This window comes from Melospiza georgiana, chromosome 1, assembly GCF_028018845.1.
Source record: "Melospiza georgiana isolate bMelGeo1 chromosome 1, bMelGeo1.pri, whole genome shotgun sequence".
In the NCBI taxonomy this organism is placed as follows: Eukaryota; Metazoa; Chordata; class Aves; order Passeriformes; family Passerellidae; genus Melospiza; species Melospiza georgiana.
Genome location: NC_080430.1, coordinates 31,035,755 through 31,054,610, shown reverse-complemented (window position 1 = coordinate 31,054,610; position 18,856 = coordinate 31,035,755). Strand labels below are relative to the sequence as shown.

Here is an 18,856-nt window from a genome sequence, read left to right as displayed (position 1 = left end):
TATTAGTTTGGAAATAAAAGGATCTTCAAGCTATTACAAACTCTGCGTTTATTCTGCTGTGTGTGCAGTTTTTAATAAGAATTACACTGAAAATGATGGGCAATTTTTTAATTTTTTTTCTTTGTTGAAAAAAGAGGCAAATGATTAGATAATAAATTGTAATTTTCAGATCTAGAGGGAATCAGTTTCCACAGTGAGTTCATCATACAGAAAGTGAAGCACATGTTAATGAATCATGCGGAACGAAAAATCCCTTTGACAGGAATTGAAGCACTTTCTGAGGTTTAACGATATATTCTTAGCAATGCATTCTTAATCTGTAAACATCTTGATTGAAGAGTTAGGAAGGTTAGACTGGATAGGGTGAAGAGCTCCCACTCTCCTACTAACCTAGTAATTCATAACTACTAACTTTTTTTGAAAAGTGTACTTTTTTTACTAAAACATAATCTTTTTGTATACTTGCATCTCCTTGATATTTTTCAGAGGGAGACTTTTTTAAGCGTGAGGAAAAAGAAATCAAGCCCCAAACATTCCAAATAATCTGACAGCAAAGGCATAAATTTCAGATGTGATGAGGTCAGGTTCAATCCTTTGATGTGTAGGAATGGGTGACAACAAACTGTCTTCACTCTTTCACACTGTCACAGAATCATCAGATTGGAAGAGAACTTCAGGACCAGCTTGTCCTACTGTCATCCCAACACCACCTTAACTACCCCTACACCATCTACCCAAGTGCCACATCCAGACACCTCTTGAACACTTCCAGAGACTGTGACTCTGCCACCTCCCTGGGCAAATTATTCCAGTGCCAAACCACTCATTAAGTGATTTTTTCTCCCCTAATCTCTAACCTGAACCTTGCCTGGTGCAATTTAAGGCCAAATCCAATCCAAAAGCATTGAGATTTTTCACTTAAGATTTTCTAACATCCTAGAAGCGATGTCCTCACCAAAAGGTTAGACATGAACATTATCATAAAAGGGTTTGAAACACAAACACTTAGTTGTTTTCTTGGAAACTTCCAATAGTTTTGGTTTTGTTCCAGTGTAGAAGAAAAGTCACATGCCATAACCACAGTCAGTTGCTGCTTACTGGAAGTGCTGTCTTTAGTCATCTGTGCTTTATTAATGCATCCCCTGAACACGAGGGACACAGCACCAGAGTCCTGTCAACTTACTGACAGTGAGAAAAAGAACCAAATAAGCTGCATCATGCCTTCAGCTCTCTTCCTTCTATATTATGTACAGTCCTACATGCATGACACAGGAGAAATGAATCCCAAACATAGCTATCTTCAACCTGGCTTATCCTGTGCTGTAATTTGTTTGCTGTAATTTGTTTGCTTTCATTTTCCTTTTTTTTAAAATAAATTAATAATCTTGGTAACTTTATTTTAACAGCTGATATAAATATCACTGAAAGGCTTGTGGTAGGTAAGCATATGAATCAGCTAATAAGATCCTTTAAAAGCTTACTTTGTTTCAAGGCATAACAACTCATGAAACTGCTTTTACATAAAGATTTGACTGCTTAATTAGGTTAAATGTAGTCACAGTGTTTAAGATAAAATCCTGCCACATTTACTCAGTGAAAAGCCTCTGATTTCACAAAGTCTTTTATCAATGATTTTTCGAGAAGCTACTATTTTGTGTAAGCAACAGCTCTGTATCTTAGCTATGAATTGTGGTGTTGTGCACAACTGAGGTCTGCATAAACTAATGACACAAATGATCAATTGCCTTCTAAATTGTAACCCTAGTGTATGTGATTACAGGACAAAGACCTCACTTCTCCTGAATAAAAATATACACAATGGTAAGTCACTCTACCACTAAGCATTTTTCTTGTAATGCTTGTGAAATTAATGTCTCAGAGCTTGAAGTCTGATGGATTCCCTCACACTGGGTAATGACTTACTATCCAAGAAGCTGTGCTGATTTAATGGATTACTGATGGCCCAAGTAGTACTGCTAATACCACATAATGATGAGTCATAGACCTCCCTGAACTTATTCATTAGACATCTATTTTTGAGACATTTATGTTTTCATAGTTTCAAACATCTCTCCACAGGACTAAAGGCTGACTTCAAAAAGTAATGAAATACTTGGAGTTAAGGCTCCAACAATATCCAGTAACCAGAATCCTTGTAAGATCTTGCAGCACTGAACACAGTGCTATTCAGCATGTCACAATTTTATAATCTGGCTCTCGCCAGATTTTCTATTTTTCTTTAGAATTACTGCAGCTTTCTTTTCTAAAACATTTTTTTTCTATGAAAAATGCTTATTTCTTTTGTGCAATTATTGTATAGCTAAAGTGTAGCACAGACACACAAAATTATTGGGATAAAAAATATATCTCCAAGGAATTATTTGTGCAAAAGCATGAGAACATCTATAAGCACAGAAATGCCCTGGAGGTACTCACACAAACTAACACTGAGACACAGGTGTGTGAGCACACCAGAACCTCACAACACTTCTTTGCAATCCTGCTTAGATTTGAAAGCAACAAAATAAAAACTCCCATTTATTTGTCTTCTTTAAGTATTAAAAGAAGAATAGTGGAGATCTCATTAGCTAAGCTAGCTAAAGAAAGCATGAATAAGAACTCTGTAGCTGAAAGGCCTCTGTTTCTGCTGTTCTTGAAACAACACTTCTGTCTGATTCTGGATAATGGGCTTTTAATAAAAATATCCACCAAAGGAAAACAATTAAACAATACATAAAGCACCAGGGTGCAATCTAGTGGTTCTGTTACAGTCTGGAGCTGTTCCAGCAGAGAACATGTGGATATTTTTTACAGGCTGCAGTGTAGTTCTCAAAAGTTATTATAAAGCAACAAAATTTAAATTGGGACTGGACATCTATATAATCACTCAGTGTTGCTGCAGGACTTTTAATTCTGATCTGAAATTTATCTTCATGTAAAGAACACAGATATTTTGATTTTTACAGTAAAAGCATCTTCTCCACTCTTATTGCTGTTTAATTTCTTCCAGGATGTTTTTGGTGATATTTCTCAACTTTTCCATCAAAGTATTTGACAATATGGCAATTCTTTATCCATACACCTCTATTCTTTCATCTTTCTGGCTTAACAAAAATTGGAAAATGGTTATATTGGGAAAGAGTTCAGATACTTTCCAGTACTTTGAAACTACAGACCATGTACGGCTTGGGGTTTTAATCAAATAGTTTTTAACCTGAAGCACATAAACCTGACACATGCCATATTTTATTATCCTTTCTCCTCCACCCCCTACTCTGCCATGTCAATAAAAGCAACTGTGCATCTGTAGAAAAGTAAGCCAACACTAATTAATTTCTGTAATGAACGGTTTCACTTTTGTAGTTCCAGTGAATTAAAGGAGCACCACATACAGTTTTAAAAATCCCAGTACAGTAAAGGTGAAAATTTAGGGTATTCAGTCAGAAGAAGTTAGATTTTCCAAATAAAAGCAAAGAACTAGGCAGAACAAGAGGTTGCAGGTTATAAACACTGTTGCCAGTTTTAGTTTTATGGTGAACTTTGAAGTATAACAAAATGCTGAAAAGCTGTTTATACCACTGTTTCAAATGCTTTTAACTCTGTTTCTCCATTTCCTAAAGACTCAATGCTCACAACATTTGTCAAGGAAAAAAAAAAAGCATGAAAATTTATCATTGTTACAAAACCTTCATCACCACACTCAAAAAAGAATTCTAAAGTCACAAATCATCAGGACTATTGAATGTTTACATATGAAACTTATACTCAAAGCAGGTTTAAAAATTATTCCAAGCAGACTTCTACCTTCTTCAAACTTCTTCAAAAGAAATTGCTCAGGCACTCCTAAGTTATCTTTCTATAGCTGATGGTACATCTTTGAATTCTCCTAAGACATTTTCTATGACAGAAGAGAAAAGAGAGACATTTCTGGTTGAAATAAGCATCTTTTAAAGACACCTGGTAGAAGTGACAAGGCCAGAAATTAAAAAATTATTGAAACTGTAAATAATACCTGCAGAATGCTATGGGTGTCTGAAAGCAAACCATACACATTCATACAGAAAACATTGTTTAGATTTCCTAGAGCTTCCATGACTGCATTGTGTTCAGCCACATTTTTCTTCCTAAATGCATTGCCCTTGACAATGCAGAAGGACTGTGGGTATCAAGCAGTCTCAATAATGTCCACTTGCATTTGGGTAAATCATGATCTGCCTGTCATACACTACTCAGAGATTCTGCCTTCCTCTATACAGCAAAATGCTGAATGTACTTCTGCCAACAATTAGACAAGAGAAATAACTATAGTTGAGATAACTTTTAGCAGTTATTACAAAGCAATATATTGGGAAATAAATAATTAGTTTCCATTAGTAAAGATAAGGATGGCATTTGGCAAATTCTGAGGCTATTGTGAGTAGAGTTCACTGATAACACAACAGGTTGAAGTTCTGAAGATGTTACTGGAGTTCACTTCTTCTTTCATTGACTCATGAGGCTGAGTAGCTAATTTGTTTTTTTTTTTAAACTACTCCCATGCCTTTGTCTTTTTATCTCTTTGAAGACATATCAAACATTGTCAAACATTTGAATCAGAAACTGAGTCTTATTGTAGTTTTTAGATCTCATCTAGTATAATAAAACCTCAGCACAGCTTCTGGAAATTACAGCCATAAAAAATTAATAGCATGAAGTTATGGGTATTAAGAATCATTGTTTAAAAGAACTTTATACTCAAAATCTATTCTTGGTGGAATTCATTAAACATCCCAATACAGCACTGTACTATGGGTCACTTTCAATAGTCAGGTACAGCTGAGAAAAAATGCTGATTTTTGTCTTCTACATTATTTCGTTATGTTTATCAGAAACCAAGGTTTCTACTCAGAGTTACACAACATTGCAGAGCAGGGATGCCAAAGACAGCCATAATAATATTCAAAATCATATAAATCAATGGTTCGCCCTCATGTGGTGTATTTAGCTCATTTCCAGAAAATAGCCAACCCTCAGAAATGAGCAATTAAAGTGATTTGGCAAGTGGATACATGTCTAAGTGAAGAGAGATTGAAGAATACCATAAATACTGTATTTTGAGAGAAGAAAAAATAGGAAAGGACATTACACAGATCATACAAAAGTATTTAAAATAATAAATGTGGATAGGGAAGAATGTGAGTTTCATCTACACATGTAATACACAAACAAATGGACATTTAATGAAAGTGGAAGATTAGTGATTTTAGTTAAAACACAGAATTTTTGTTTTTCAGACACACATACTTAAAACCATGAAATTCAATACCAACAGGATAAATGAAACTTTTAAAAGTTATCTCAAATTCCCTAGTCAACAAAAAAGTTTTAAAAGTAAAATTTACAGGAAAATTAAATTCATAAATAAAAATACATGCCATGTATACTTCTATTAAAAAACCTAAGGCATGTATAGCAATATAGTGTTCTTCTTAGCATTTATGAGTTAAATTCTAACGTAAATAGTAAAGAAGAACTATCAATATCTATGCTGAAACAGAGTTATCAAGGACAATATATATATTAAAATATCAAAAAGTACTTTTACAGAGTTTTTCATTTGACATGTCAAAATTAAATGTCATGAGATCTGGTAATGAAAAACTATGGAAAAAACCAAATTGTATACATCAATTCAATATTTCAAATTAACATAATTGTGCCCTGTATGGCCACAAGATGAAAAGGAATATTTTTGTTAATATTTTTGAGCACAGACTAGAATACAGAGAGTTTTAAACATACTGATTTTCTCCCAAAACATTCACTAAGGACTGCAAGACAGGATGAAGATTTTCTGCACACCTTTGTTTTCTTTCATTTTTACATTTTAACACATGTGATTTCAACCATGATTTTAATTTTGAACTTTGTTTAAAATTATATTTTGGGGTAATTACAAATGTATTTTAAATTAAATCATGGATATAGCTCATCCTTAACTCTGCCTTATTGCTACCTATTTCTTTTGAATTTGCTCCCCTTCTTAAATTAAAATCAAACATGTGACTGCTAAAAGATAATATTATCATGAGCTATTGCTAATCATTCCAAGAATCACACACACATACATGTTTCATTTTATGCAAGCTTTTATGGCCAGGTTCATTAATATGCTGTGGCTTTTTTATGCTGCTCTGGAGTAGTGCAAAGCAGCCAGAGCATACTGGCTGGTTCAGCTAAATTTACAACTCCTTTGTTGAATAAAAGCAGTGCAAAGCAGTTGGAAGGCACAGCCCAGTTTCCTTCTGTCTCTTGCTTCTCTTTCACTCTAGTGAGCACTCTCATTTGTTTCCACCACCTCCTGCATCTTCTGTATTCCACTCTACAGAAACACATCTCTCCTGTCCCCTGCAAACTGCAAGTACACACAGAGACATATGTGCATGTACAACACAGACCTGAGCCTCTTTCTGCTGCCTGCTTTACTGAGCACATCTGGTGCAATGTGGAGCTTATGAAAATAATTATTTGAACATTACTAGTCAACCATTGCTCTCATTTTTTTTCTAGAACTGTTGGCAGAAGAGAGTGGATTACATCCTCATAAACTCGAGTGTAAAATCATCGTCCTAGAAAACAGCCACCATATCCTTTGGCTTTCAAAGAGATTAAAGCAAATTTAACCTGAATAGGTGGAACTAAATGATGAAACAGATTCTCTGGAGGGATACTTCAGAGCTTAAAAATAATGGAAAAGAGCTGTGCATTTTTGTTATCTTAGGAGAAAAGAAGAGATGCCTGTCCTTTAGAAAACTGTCATTATTTCAAGGAATTTTTTTGTAGCTGGGCCAGTTCCTTAACTATGGTAAACATCAAACAACACTCTTCTGGCAAAATTAAATGGCATAGTGATTTGATTACTGCAATTATTTTCCATTCTACAGAAAGTTCTCTATCCTGCATTTTCTACTACCTCCATGCAGTTAACACATGCAAACTTATTTGCTTAGTAGCAATAAGAAAGAAATGAAAACATCTTTTATAAATGAATGAGCAGTCTTCATCTTCAAATTGGCTACAGCCACTTCAATTTGATTTTGCAATAGAAAGAGTTAGTTCAAAAATATAATAAACTTTTCATGTAGCGCAGAAATCAAAATGGCAGACACAAACCAGCACCCTAATTTTTCCTGTTTCCCACTACAGTCCCAGGGCAGCCACTCACTCAGCATGCCTTTGAAGTGATTACTCTGTGCTCAAATTTTTCTGTATTTTCACACGTGAAAATTGTTTTTTCCTGAAGAAATGAAAATATTTTGTCAAACAGTTTGGATGAAGACTGAGGTGGAATATTATTCAGTCCTAAAAACATTTACATAAAATAGATTTATCTAGTTATTTATGCAGTGGGAGATAACTAGTATTCTGCTACCTGCATGTATATAAGTATGTGTGTAAATGCTTCTAAAATATATATTCTGACATAAAAACTGATATCAAGTACATTGTCATATGTAATACCTAGTTATGAGCTGAACTCTAGAGACAGAAAAAAAAAAGCCTTGGTCTCTTTTTCTGTGAACATTATCATTTAGAAGGATCTCTGCTGTGAAATTTGACAGTCAATCAAGCAATAAATAACAAGCTACCTAGTGTCAAGGCTGGTGACACTCCAAATGCTTGGCAGAATTCTAGGATGAAATTAGGGCTCTGCTGGTGAGAAAGTGAAAGCTCTGTGCACTAGCTGGAGAGTTTTAGATTATTTAAATGCAAATTTCTCAGTTCCTAAGAACTCAAAGGACTAGGCTCTGGAACCAGCAGGAAGCCTCGGCTTCTCTCCAAACAGGCTCCACCCATCTCACCCACCCGCAAACTTACACCTTGGTTACACTGGAGAGGACCTTCACCAGTATCCACTCCTGCCTTCACTGGTGAATGAATACTGCCCAACCTCTCTGTCTATTGGTAGGTATATAGAGAAAATATCTCCATTTCCCCCCTATTTTTCTCTTAAGATTGAAGATGTTGAAAATTTGCTCCACAACTTAGTTTGAACCTTCTCTGTAAGTCTGTCTATAAAGCATGTAACCTAATGTAAAAAACCAAATAATGTTTTCCTATCTCTGAAAATCACTTATTTTCTTAAAAACTGACTTGTTGTAGACAGAAACTCCAGAACAACAGCTGATTTGTTGGGAGAGCATGGCGACTCTTCTATTGATTTTCTGTACTTTTCTGGATTCTTGCCAGTCTCCCAGTTCTGCTCTGGACAAACTGAAAACTTAGGCTACATCATGTGTGATGCTTTGACAGAAACTCCAGAACAACAGCTGATTTGTTGGGAGAGCATGGCGACTCTTCTATTGATTTTCTGTACTTTTCTGGATTCTTGCCAGTCTCCCAGTTCTGCTCTGGACAAACTGAAAACTTAGGCTACATCATGTGTGATGCTTTGAATAATAGCAAGGATAGATTCTGGCCCATGGATAAAGTGTCTCTTTACTAGGAGCTGTAAATTTACCTACCACTCAGACCAGATCTACAGAAACAGCTACCTGGTCTGTCCTAAGTAATTCACAAATTTTTGTATCCACCCTTCTAAGTTGCATGCTGTTTACTTCAATGATCCCCATTCAAAACTGTCATACCAGTCATACTAAATCCATGTCAGCAAGACCTACAGAGGGCAAAAAGCCTGTGATCAGGTCAAAAGGGGCTGAGAGTGTAGGGAAACATTTCCTGTTGTTGCTTGGAGAAAAACATTCACATTCATTACAACATTAATCACAAAGTTAAATGGATGTATTTAAAATAGCAACATTAAATTTTTCACCATCACCAATTTTTTCTAAAAGGAGATTCTAAACTTAAATTTGAATTTATTTGCCTTAAAAAACATATAGTTAAGTTTATGTCTGCATACGATTAGTCAGAGGGTAGAAAGTTACACAAATTTTATTTTCCTAGTCTTGCTTTGCTTAGGAACAGAGACTGAAAATCCCTCTAACTGAAGCAGAGTAATAGGCATAGCAGCAATACTAGCTGCTCCAAACAATTTACTAGTGTGCCTTAAAATAGAACTGTGAAGTACATATTTGTAAATGCACTCTTAAGCCCAGGTATTTTTCATCATGGTAGCAGGGGTACCAATTATGGTTACAGTCTCAGTATGTGAGTGTTCTGTTGAATAAACTGGGACCACCATTCTCTGCATCATTAGATGGCCACATTACCTATTTCATTAGTGGGATAGTTGGGATCCAAACCAGGAATGTTGGGGTGGAAATACCAGATATATGAGTATCAGACACTAATACCAGTGAATTGAACCATTCCGTTCCTTATGTAAAAATCACATGGAAGTATAGGAAGTATCTTGAAAAGAGGTTGATGCACTACTGAGTGTAGAAAATTTGGAGTCAGACACCATTTGTTTAGACTCTTTTTAGATACAGACAAATACAAATAAAATTAAAACTTCTTCCACAATAATAGTGGGATGAATGTGTAAGGCTATTTCTCTCCCTAGGGCTTAGACTATGATTTCAGGTGTGTTGTTTATTAGAAACTCTGCATATTATTTCATGGGGCTGCATGGAAGTTCTTTGGGAAGAAAACAAAACAAAAAAAAAAAAAAAACCCACAAAAATTCCAACAAACAAAACAAGAGTTTAGTGGGTTTTTGTGGTGTATTTTCAATAGAGTATAGTCAAGAACTGTATATGGTAATTGCACTACTTCAAACTAAATGTCTTGAAAGACATTAGAGATACACATTGGTTTTCTCATTGCCTTTCTTTCATATCATTCTTTTTTAAATGAAACTCCTTTTCAGAGGTGTAGCATTTGCCCAAATTTGAAAGATAAACCCCACACCTTCCCTAAACTTCACTAAACTCTTCCTCTGGATTGTTTAACAGTGAAAGGAAATGGTGTATCTAAGATAGGACACTGAAACTCTAAAAGATAGTGTTTTGAACTATTCTTATCTCCTCTGGTCCCATGAAAATAAGACTTAATAGATAATGAAGCATCACCTATGAAGGAATAAAATTTCATTTATGAATGAGCTATTGAGAATATTCATTATGAGTGAGCAAAGAGAAATACAGAATGCAACATTTCCTATCATTCTCATTACAGTATGTCAAAATTGTTTACTTTTAATTCAATTACACTTTACTGCAATCTGTAGAAAAAACATAATAGTCAAAATTGTGAGCATCATAATGAGTCTTTTAAATGAATGAAGAACACTGGATTTGCACCATACTTCATACTTCTTTCTGTCTGCTCTACTGGCATCTAACTGCAATCAATGTGAATGTGAGCAGTGATTTTCTTCTGCCTGGCATAATAAATACTGTAGGGAAGTAAGGAAGCTCAAAGCAATTTTACTGGCATAGCATAATAATGAAAACACAAATGACCAATTAAATAAAAATTTTTTGTTGATTCTGCATGGATGATCACAACTATTAAATGACCCATTTTTTAATTTACTAAACTCTCATATACTGGAATTCCAGGATTAATTTATTTTCACCATGGATTATTCTCCTGACTTTCAGTATTACATTAGCTCTTATTAATGTGCTTTTGTTCTACAAACAGTTTTCAAGACTTCTAAATGGTACCAACCTGAATGCTGTGAGATACTCAACATCACCCATAGGAGGATCCAAGCCACCTGTCCAAGCAATATTTATGTTATACCCCTCGCCAGGGCCACTTCCAACCTGAAAAAAAGAAATAAAATGCCAAAAAGGGAGAAAAAGCAGAAAAAGGAGGAGGAAAAGAGAGAGGGAAAGGGGAGAAGAAAAAAAGTTCTCAAATCTGCATTGGAAACAAACATCAAACAACATGTCAGATCAGCCTTGTTTGACAAGGACTGCTCTGGGTTATGCACTTGTTCTCCACTGGTCCCCTGCTCCCAGTAGACAATTTGGTAATCTGGTGTAATTTAAAGAACCAGGGAAGGACAAGAAAATTAGGGGTAATCATGCAATGCAATTACCTGAAAGATACAAATAAAAATGGGGCTCTAAAGAAATAAACCTAACCTCATTTGGGGCTCCACTGCCGGGGAAGAAGTTGCCTTCATCATAGCGATGGAGGGAAACATACAGGATGCTGGGGTCAGCATAAAAAGCCTGCTGTGTACCGTTGCCATGGTGAACATCCTAAAGGAGAAAGAAAACAGATGACAAATGTAATAATGTCCAACTCAGTGTAGAGAGCTCAGTTCTGCTTTCTTTTACACCCCCCTCCTCTCTCTCTCTCTCAGTTTCTCTCCCTCTCCCTTGCCCTCCTTTTGTCTTTCCCTTTCCCCCTCCCTTCACCACCCCATACTTCCTGAACTTTCAGGCAAATTACTCTTTAATGCACTCATTTTTTAAACTGGCTTCTAAAAATCAGGAAACCATAGCGAGCGTGCCCTGGAGACTCCAGATGAGCAGTCATTGAGAAATCCCAGTCCTTTTGTACAATTAGATATTTATACACCGGCTCTTTGTACTCCTTGCCTCAGTGATGGAATCTAGCATCCTGTTTTATGGAGGAATTTTATGACTTATTAACTGCCAACAGTTCATAACCCCTCAGGCTTAATTAACTAGCCTCATTGGCCTCTGAAGAAAGACTAATGTTTAAACTACAAACTAGTATTTTGCAGAAGGATCTATGGTTTACAGAGCTTTTTCACAATTCTTGACAGAACACTAAACATAAGAGTATTCATTGATTTGCCAAGTTCCACTATTGAGGTCAAAGGCTCTGCGACCAGCTGAGTAAATTGGCTTTCTTGAAACATTCAGTTCTGTTCAGTCCCTCAGCAGTTAGATCCACATCAAAAGAGATGCCAGATGCGGAAAGGACTTCATACTTCATTTTTGCAAAATCATGACGGCAACAGTTGAAGACACAGGAATATGATCTCATTAGCTATTAAATCATCTGGCAGATAGGATGGTGCCTTCCACAATCAAGGAGTGACCTTGGTCAGCCTCCATATTTCAAACATTATATAATGACAGTGAATAAAATTCTGTCTTTAAATAAAAGTCTGACAAAGAAATGCTGACAGTATATCTATAAAACAAAGGCTGATGATGCAGACATTTCCTTTTTTTGGTTTGTTTTCACAGTTCGCTACTATTCTGTGTGGTTAGACACACAATTTTACAAGTGAAAATGGAAAATCCACTTGCCTTTCAGTAAAAGTTAAAATGTTTCTTCACTGCTATTTCTAAGAGGCTGAAAACTTTTAGATATTTTTTCTTTTCCTCCTTTAAGCCATCCTTTTGAAATTTCTAATTTATAGGATTAAGGGGGACAGAAAAACTATGCTGAATGGCAACACTGTCATTGTCACCCAGTTTGTATTTTTTTTACAAATGTTATGAGGTTTAAATCCAATTTAGTGTCTGCAAAACAGAAGTCACATTCTCCTCACTATGCCTACTCCAGGAGGGCTCAAGTTGTACCTCAAGGTGTGCACTGCCAATAGCACAGCAAACACTGAACATTGCTTGTACTCCCTGCCAGCTGAAGCAGCCCATGAGTTTCACCCACATTGTTCAGAACTCTCTACATTGATTGAGTCCTACTTGTACTGCCTTGTGCTTGACTTGGACCTCCTCTGGGACCTCTACACGGTAATATTATAAGACTTTCCTTTCTTTTCTATGTTGAAAGTACTTGAAACAACATGAGGATGGAGTTACAGCTCAACTGTGACTTAATGCCAAGGTTAAATGTATCACATGAGACGTGCAAAGGAGAACACACTGGTCTGAGGCTGTTGAAGATTTCAAGGCAGCCAGTCTAGTGTTAGATGGTTCTGACTGGCAAATGAAGTAAAATCTGGCATGCAAACTAATCCCAGAATCCCATTCAGTCTTCAGCTGTGACAGAGCTAATTGGTTTACTCCAAAACAGACTCAACTCCTATGAGCATAAATGCAAGTATGGATGATCCTGGAAAGAGGATTTCAACAATCTGACAAGCTATGCTGGACACATAGATAGATCTGAAGGGACACAGTAGGACTTCACTTTTTTATTTTAATTAGTCTTTTTTTTCCATATATATTTGGGGCTTTAGATATATTGTTTCTGCAACAGTTTCCAACACAGAAGGAAAAATGTTAAAGGGGCATCGAGATATTTCTTTTCCTTATTACTTTTTTTTTATTATTCAAATCTCAAGCTAGCTTTCTTGTTTAAACTTTGATTCCACTAAGAGCTCTTTTTTGAAGAGCAGTTAGCATCTCTGATTAGACAAAGGAATGTGTTCTTTCAGACTGCGGATGTTAGCATGAGGGAAATGAGTTCATATTTTGCCCTTAGTGGATCAAATGTATTCAGGGTATATAAGACAGTTCAAAACCAGAGATTTATGCAAATGGTGGAATGAGGGAAAAAATACTGTCAGATATGTCTTTTATTTTACTGTATAAATAGATTAAATAGATGAAGGGAATATTGACAATTAAAAAGTTAAGAATTTATATATGAAGACATGTAGCAGCTATGAAGACTACACAATTTTTAACTAGAACACACTTTAGTGTGTGGGATTGGATATTACTTTTTAATATTTATATTGCAGTAACATGTACAGCTGCCAACTTGCATGAGGTCCTGCTTTGCTAGTCACTATCAAAATATAATAAAGGTTAATTTCAAGTCTAACATCTGTAATTCCATTCTTTCCTTCAGATACCCAAACTCTGTTGGTGGGAATAAAGATGTCACTATTAACTTGTTCATTCATCCAGTTTGGCCTGTGATTTATCCATAGTTTGCATGCATAAGAACTTTTCCATATGAATTTTTGTACATCATTGCTCTGACCATGGAGCAGATTAGGGACTGGACTGCAACGGCTCCAGGAATGAAGTCATCTGTGTCAGCCATTTATTTCTTCCCTTTCACTCGCTGAGTTTTTCTGGTCAATGGGACAGTTGCAGAAAGGCTGAAAATTCCCTATCTGCTTTCCTGGGTAAAGATAGACAGCTTCACAGGTAATCATTTGCACAGGTAATGATTTGCCCATTTAACCTTGCCGTGAAAAACTGAAGCTGAATTTCTAAGTGCTTATTGGCTAAGTATATCAAAGGGAAGTGTTTTGGGTTTTTTCCCAACGAGGCACATATAACATTTACAGCCAAAAAGACTTAAAAACATTCACAAACTTTGAGTTGGCTTTTCCCATTAAAAATGAGAATAAACAGAGAGTTCACTTTTGACCAGAATTTACAGCAATGAACTGAAAGATTCAAGTCAGCAAACAGACATAACATACAGTAGAAGTGAATTTTTCAGAAATAATAGTTTCTGGCAGTTTATAATTATGTTTCTAAATGACAGCAGAACAATCTGAGAAATATTTCAAAAACATTCTAAGAATATTTAATCTACACATATACTTAGTCTGCCACTCATTTTTCACTTACCATTCCTTCTCCCACACTCCCCCTTTCTCTGCTTCTCTTCAACAGTCAGTACGCATATTTAACTGAACAAAAGTGCTAGATGGTAAGGCCATGACTCCACAATAAGATTTAATTATGAGTGCAGATATGAACAAGATTTAGACTATTAAGCTCTGCACTTCAAAAACCCTTTAACATATTTTGTCTTTAAATCTTTTATCACCTGCAAAAATTAATTAAGTGCAGATGTAACAGGTTAGGTTTTGATGCCAGGGTTCATTTCCTGTCTATGCTTTGTCAGACACCCTATTACACCTCGTCATGAACTGTAGGAAAACAAAAATGGTGCTCATAAATCAGCATTCAACTTTCCTTGGGCTGTGCATTGGGCTGATCCTTTGAGTGCAAGGCAGAGCTCCAATTCATTATTCATGAAAATAATATAGCCAACATGCCAAATGTCATCTGTATTTAAATAATCCATTTGTTAAATTTATTAAGTATTGTGTAAAATGCCTTCTATTAAAATACAAGACTAATCCAATGAAGTGGATTTTTAATCACATAGGTTTTCTTCAGGGAACCACTAAAACCTGGAATACATGACTAGAAAACTTCTTGGGGGGAACGACCTGTCAATTTGTTTAATAATATCAAAGTTATACAAGTCAAATCATTGCAAACTGGGGAAAGTTTGTTACCAATGCAACAACATTCTTTAAAGAATATCTGACTACTTAAAGTTTCTATTCTGTTGGGAAAAGTAAACTTGGGTTCTGTAGGGTTATTTTAACAGTGGAAGTATCAATTCATTTAAGGACCATAAAAGTTGCCCTGATCTGTGCCTTCTTCTCATTAAATTGCAGTTAACACCATTAAAGTGAAACATAGATGTTTATAGCTTCAGTACTGCCATCCTGGCTTTAATGAGTTCCCAAAATCAGAGGAAATGCACACCTTTATTACTTGTAGGTATTAAAAGCAGGAAAGTCAGACTTATAAATACAAATTCATTATCTTTCATCTAGATGCACTTCAAGTGTGATGCTTGCCAAGAATACATACCAGATCTACAATCAATATCTTGCCTATATTTAGCTTGTCTCTCAAGTATTTGGCAGTAATTGCAATCGAATTAAAAAAGCAGAACCCCCTGTGGAATAGAGAAGAACAGAAATAAGAAAGCAAATCAGTCAGGAAAACAGCTATAAATAATGTTCAGAGCATTTTAAAAAATGCTATATGATCTCTGAGGCCATAAATCTGCTTCTGGGAGTACCTAGAAAGCCTTTTCAGTCATCTGCTAGCAATTACAGTTCTTCAGAGACATGCACAATGCAGGTGATTGCCAGTAACCTTAGTGCTCCAAGATGGGCAATATTCCCTGGTACTTACATGGCTGTTGATTCTTCAGCATGATGGCCTGGGGGCCTTACAACAGCAAAGCCATTCTGTAAGAACAAGATAGGTTTTCAATTATCAGCTTAAAAAAATACTTGACTCAGAGCAAAACAGAGCAGCAGGCAGAGGGGATTGAAATCTATTAGAGCTTCTTGAGCACTTTTTCTATCCAATCATCCTTTCATAGTACTGCCAGAAATAATACTGTTGAGAACAGTGGCAAATAAACTATTTAAATACACACGTGTGCATACATACACACATACACAACATGATCTAAAAAGGAGGAAAAAGGCAGGATGAGAAAGCCCTGTTCCAAATTCTGCTGTTTAGAATTTGTATTTAAAATGAAGATCATCTAAGATCATGTAATCCTAATTTGCTCTATCTTGAGATCCTTCAAAATAGAAGTAGCTTGAGGTATATATTTTACATGATTAGCCATTGTTAACCTTATCTCTGTATAGACTAAATGATAAATTCAGACCCCCCCCCACACACGTAATTTCTATCAGTATAAAAAAGATGACAATGAACACCCCATATTTCTGCAAACCATAAATTACACTTGGGAACCTGTCATGCTTGCAAGTTAATAGATTCCCTGAAGTCAATTTCTAACCCACTTTCTGGAACTGTATGTACATTTCATGAAGTACAGCACTGGGATCAGTGATGACCAAGGAATTTTTTGCCTCTGGAGTCACCGAAGATAAAAGAAAAATGGAATTTCCATCCTTCCAGTGTGGGTATGGTAAAGGGAAAATGTAGAAGTGCTGGCAAGGTAGCTCTATTCAAAAAATCAGATTATATGTTCAAGAAGCAGTGTCTCATATCATATCAAATTTCTCTTACAACAGATTCAGGAGAAACACCACTGCTTCATAGTATTTCCTCTTTATTTCAACTACTCAAGGTAGTCCTTCTATTCAGTTATATATATGCCATCAAGTAAGACAATTACCATATACATAAAATAAGAAATTATAATCTGTACGTGAGATATCTGCCCATGAGATATCTTGTATTTTCACACACTCTCACACAAACACTAGATGTGTATGTACGCCTGCATGACCAATCAGGCATTGTATTCTCAGAGAGGAGGGGACAGGAAAAAAGATTGTAATACTTCTGTATTTTATTCATCAGTATTGAAGTATTCCAGTTTGATATACTAAAATTGATAAATGTAAATGTTTCTTCTCTTTCCTGAGAGAAAAATAACCATCATTAAACTTTCACTCACACTGATGTAAATACAGAGGGACATGGCAGTTAATAGTTACATTGGTTCCTGTGAATCTGTTTATTTACAATCATATGAATGCATGGTTTGTGTGTACCTGTGGAATTGCTTCACTGGCATTTATTTATAAACAAATACTACCATCTTGTCTTATTTAATTTGCTGCTAGATGTAATCTGAGCAGACATCTGCCAAGTTTTGTGGAGCATGGCCAAAGTTCTATCAGAGTTCAGTAAACTTAAAGTACAATACCAAGGGAGTGCATGGCTAACAGTGGTTCTTCTGGGCACCATTTGAAGGATCTGAGGGATTTGACATCATGATTTATTTTACATTAAGTGTCCAAATTAAAAATACAAATCCAAAGAAACAAAACACAACAATCCAATAATTAAAAAGCACAAAAACTATACATGTCAGTATTCATGCAGGCATTCCTGGAGATGGAATATAAATTTCCTATAGATCAAGCACACCAAAAAAAAAAAAAACAACTGTATTCTCAATCTTTATGAGGATTTTTAAACATTTTCTTCTCACACAAAACATGACTTAAAGAAGAATTTGGCAAAGAACTCTTTTGTAGCCTTTATGAAAAAACAAAGTATGCTGATGAATGTCAGGATAATGAGCTGAAAAAAGACTCAGCAAAGAGGGTATTAGTAGAGAAAGAGCATGATGCTACCTGCATTTTCTTCTCTCAATATTTTTAGGAATTTGGAAAAAGTCCATGAAAGGCTTACGGCTGCCCCTGCTCAGCTAACAGCTCATTATCATCTCACTTTATCAGTATTCCCAAAAGATCAATATAATTAAGATGATTATCTCTAGGAGGATTTCATGGGGCAATATAGAGACAGAAAATATCAGCACTGCTGTTTTTGACAATATGACAGTTACAGTGTAGGCTTCTCTTCTGCTCCCTTTGACAAGGCTCTTTGGAAGCCCTGTTTTATTACATCTAGGTAATTTCTGGAATCAGAGCTTAACTATTACAGTTCTCCACCAGTACAGAGGATATTCACAACAGGGTCATGACCACTTTTTATGAGTTTTTACATCACAAAAAGTTCAGTATTCACATGGGAAATTTTCATATTTTAAGAAATACTGAATATTTTAAGAAATACTGTGCATATGTTACGCTGATGATAAAATACATAGTTGAATTATACCAAACACTGAAAACTAGTTACCATACAGAATTATTGGTAACTTTTGTTCAATTGATAAACCACTAAATTTCTCCTACTTTCAAACTTTGCATGAACACAGCATACATTAGTACAATGTAACATGATTTTTTTTTTATTATTTATGCAATTTTAAATACCAGACAGTGAGCTCAGTAGACAGCAGAACAGTAGACTGAAAAGCAAAAATTTGCTTTAAAGATAGAAAGACTAACACAGAGCAATATGTTGAAAATGAAGCCAACACACATAAATTCAAAGCATTTTTGTACAGAGCCTTATTTATATTAGGATACAGCCACCTTTATAAGTAGACAGAACATTAAACTGACTGACAGACATGAACATTAGAAAAACAATTCATGTCTGCACCATTATGTGGTTACCTTTATTTAAATTTGAGGATTAAGAATAAAGCCTGAATAGAGATATTCTAAAATCTGTGCATATTTGAACAACAAAGGAAGAGAAGTCTGCCCAGACTCAGTTTACACAGAAGATCAGCTGCAGATAAACCTGCTGAGTTGGACCTTTAATGAAAACTAAGAAAAATGTTAGTCTTTTTCCACAGTCAGCTAAGTATACTCCTCTTTCAT

General features: G+C 35.5%; 1 protein-coding gene across 12 annotated transcripts in view; it reads right to left on the bottom strand.

The window, feature by feature from the left end:
• The window catches only part of HDAC9 (histone deacetylase 9), a 454,940-nt gene that overhangs the window by 85,925 nt on the left and 350,159 nt on the right, over positions 1–18,856 (bottom strand). For all 12 annotated transcript variants that reach the window (XM_058035907.1, XM_058036403.1, XM_058035984.1 and 9 more), the window contains 4 exons: positions 15,813–15,868; positions 15,483–15,570; positions 11,043–11,162; positions 10,621–10,718 (listed from right to left, as the gene is read on the bottom strand). In XM_058035907.1, the coding sequence (XP_057891890.1) occupies positions 10,621–10,718; positions 11,043–11,162; positions 15,483–15,570; positions 15,813–15,868 (362 nt within the window). The remainder of the gene's footprint in view (positions 1–10,620; positions 10,719–11,042; positions 11,163–15,482; positions 15,571–15,812; positions 15,869–18,856) is intronic.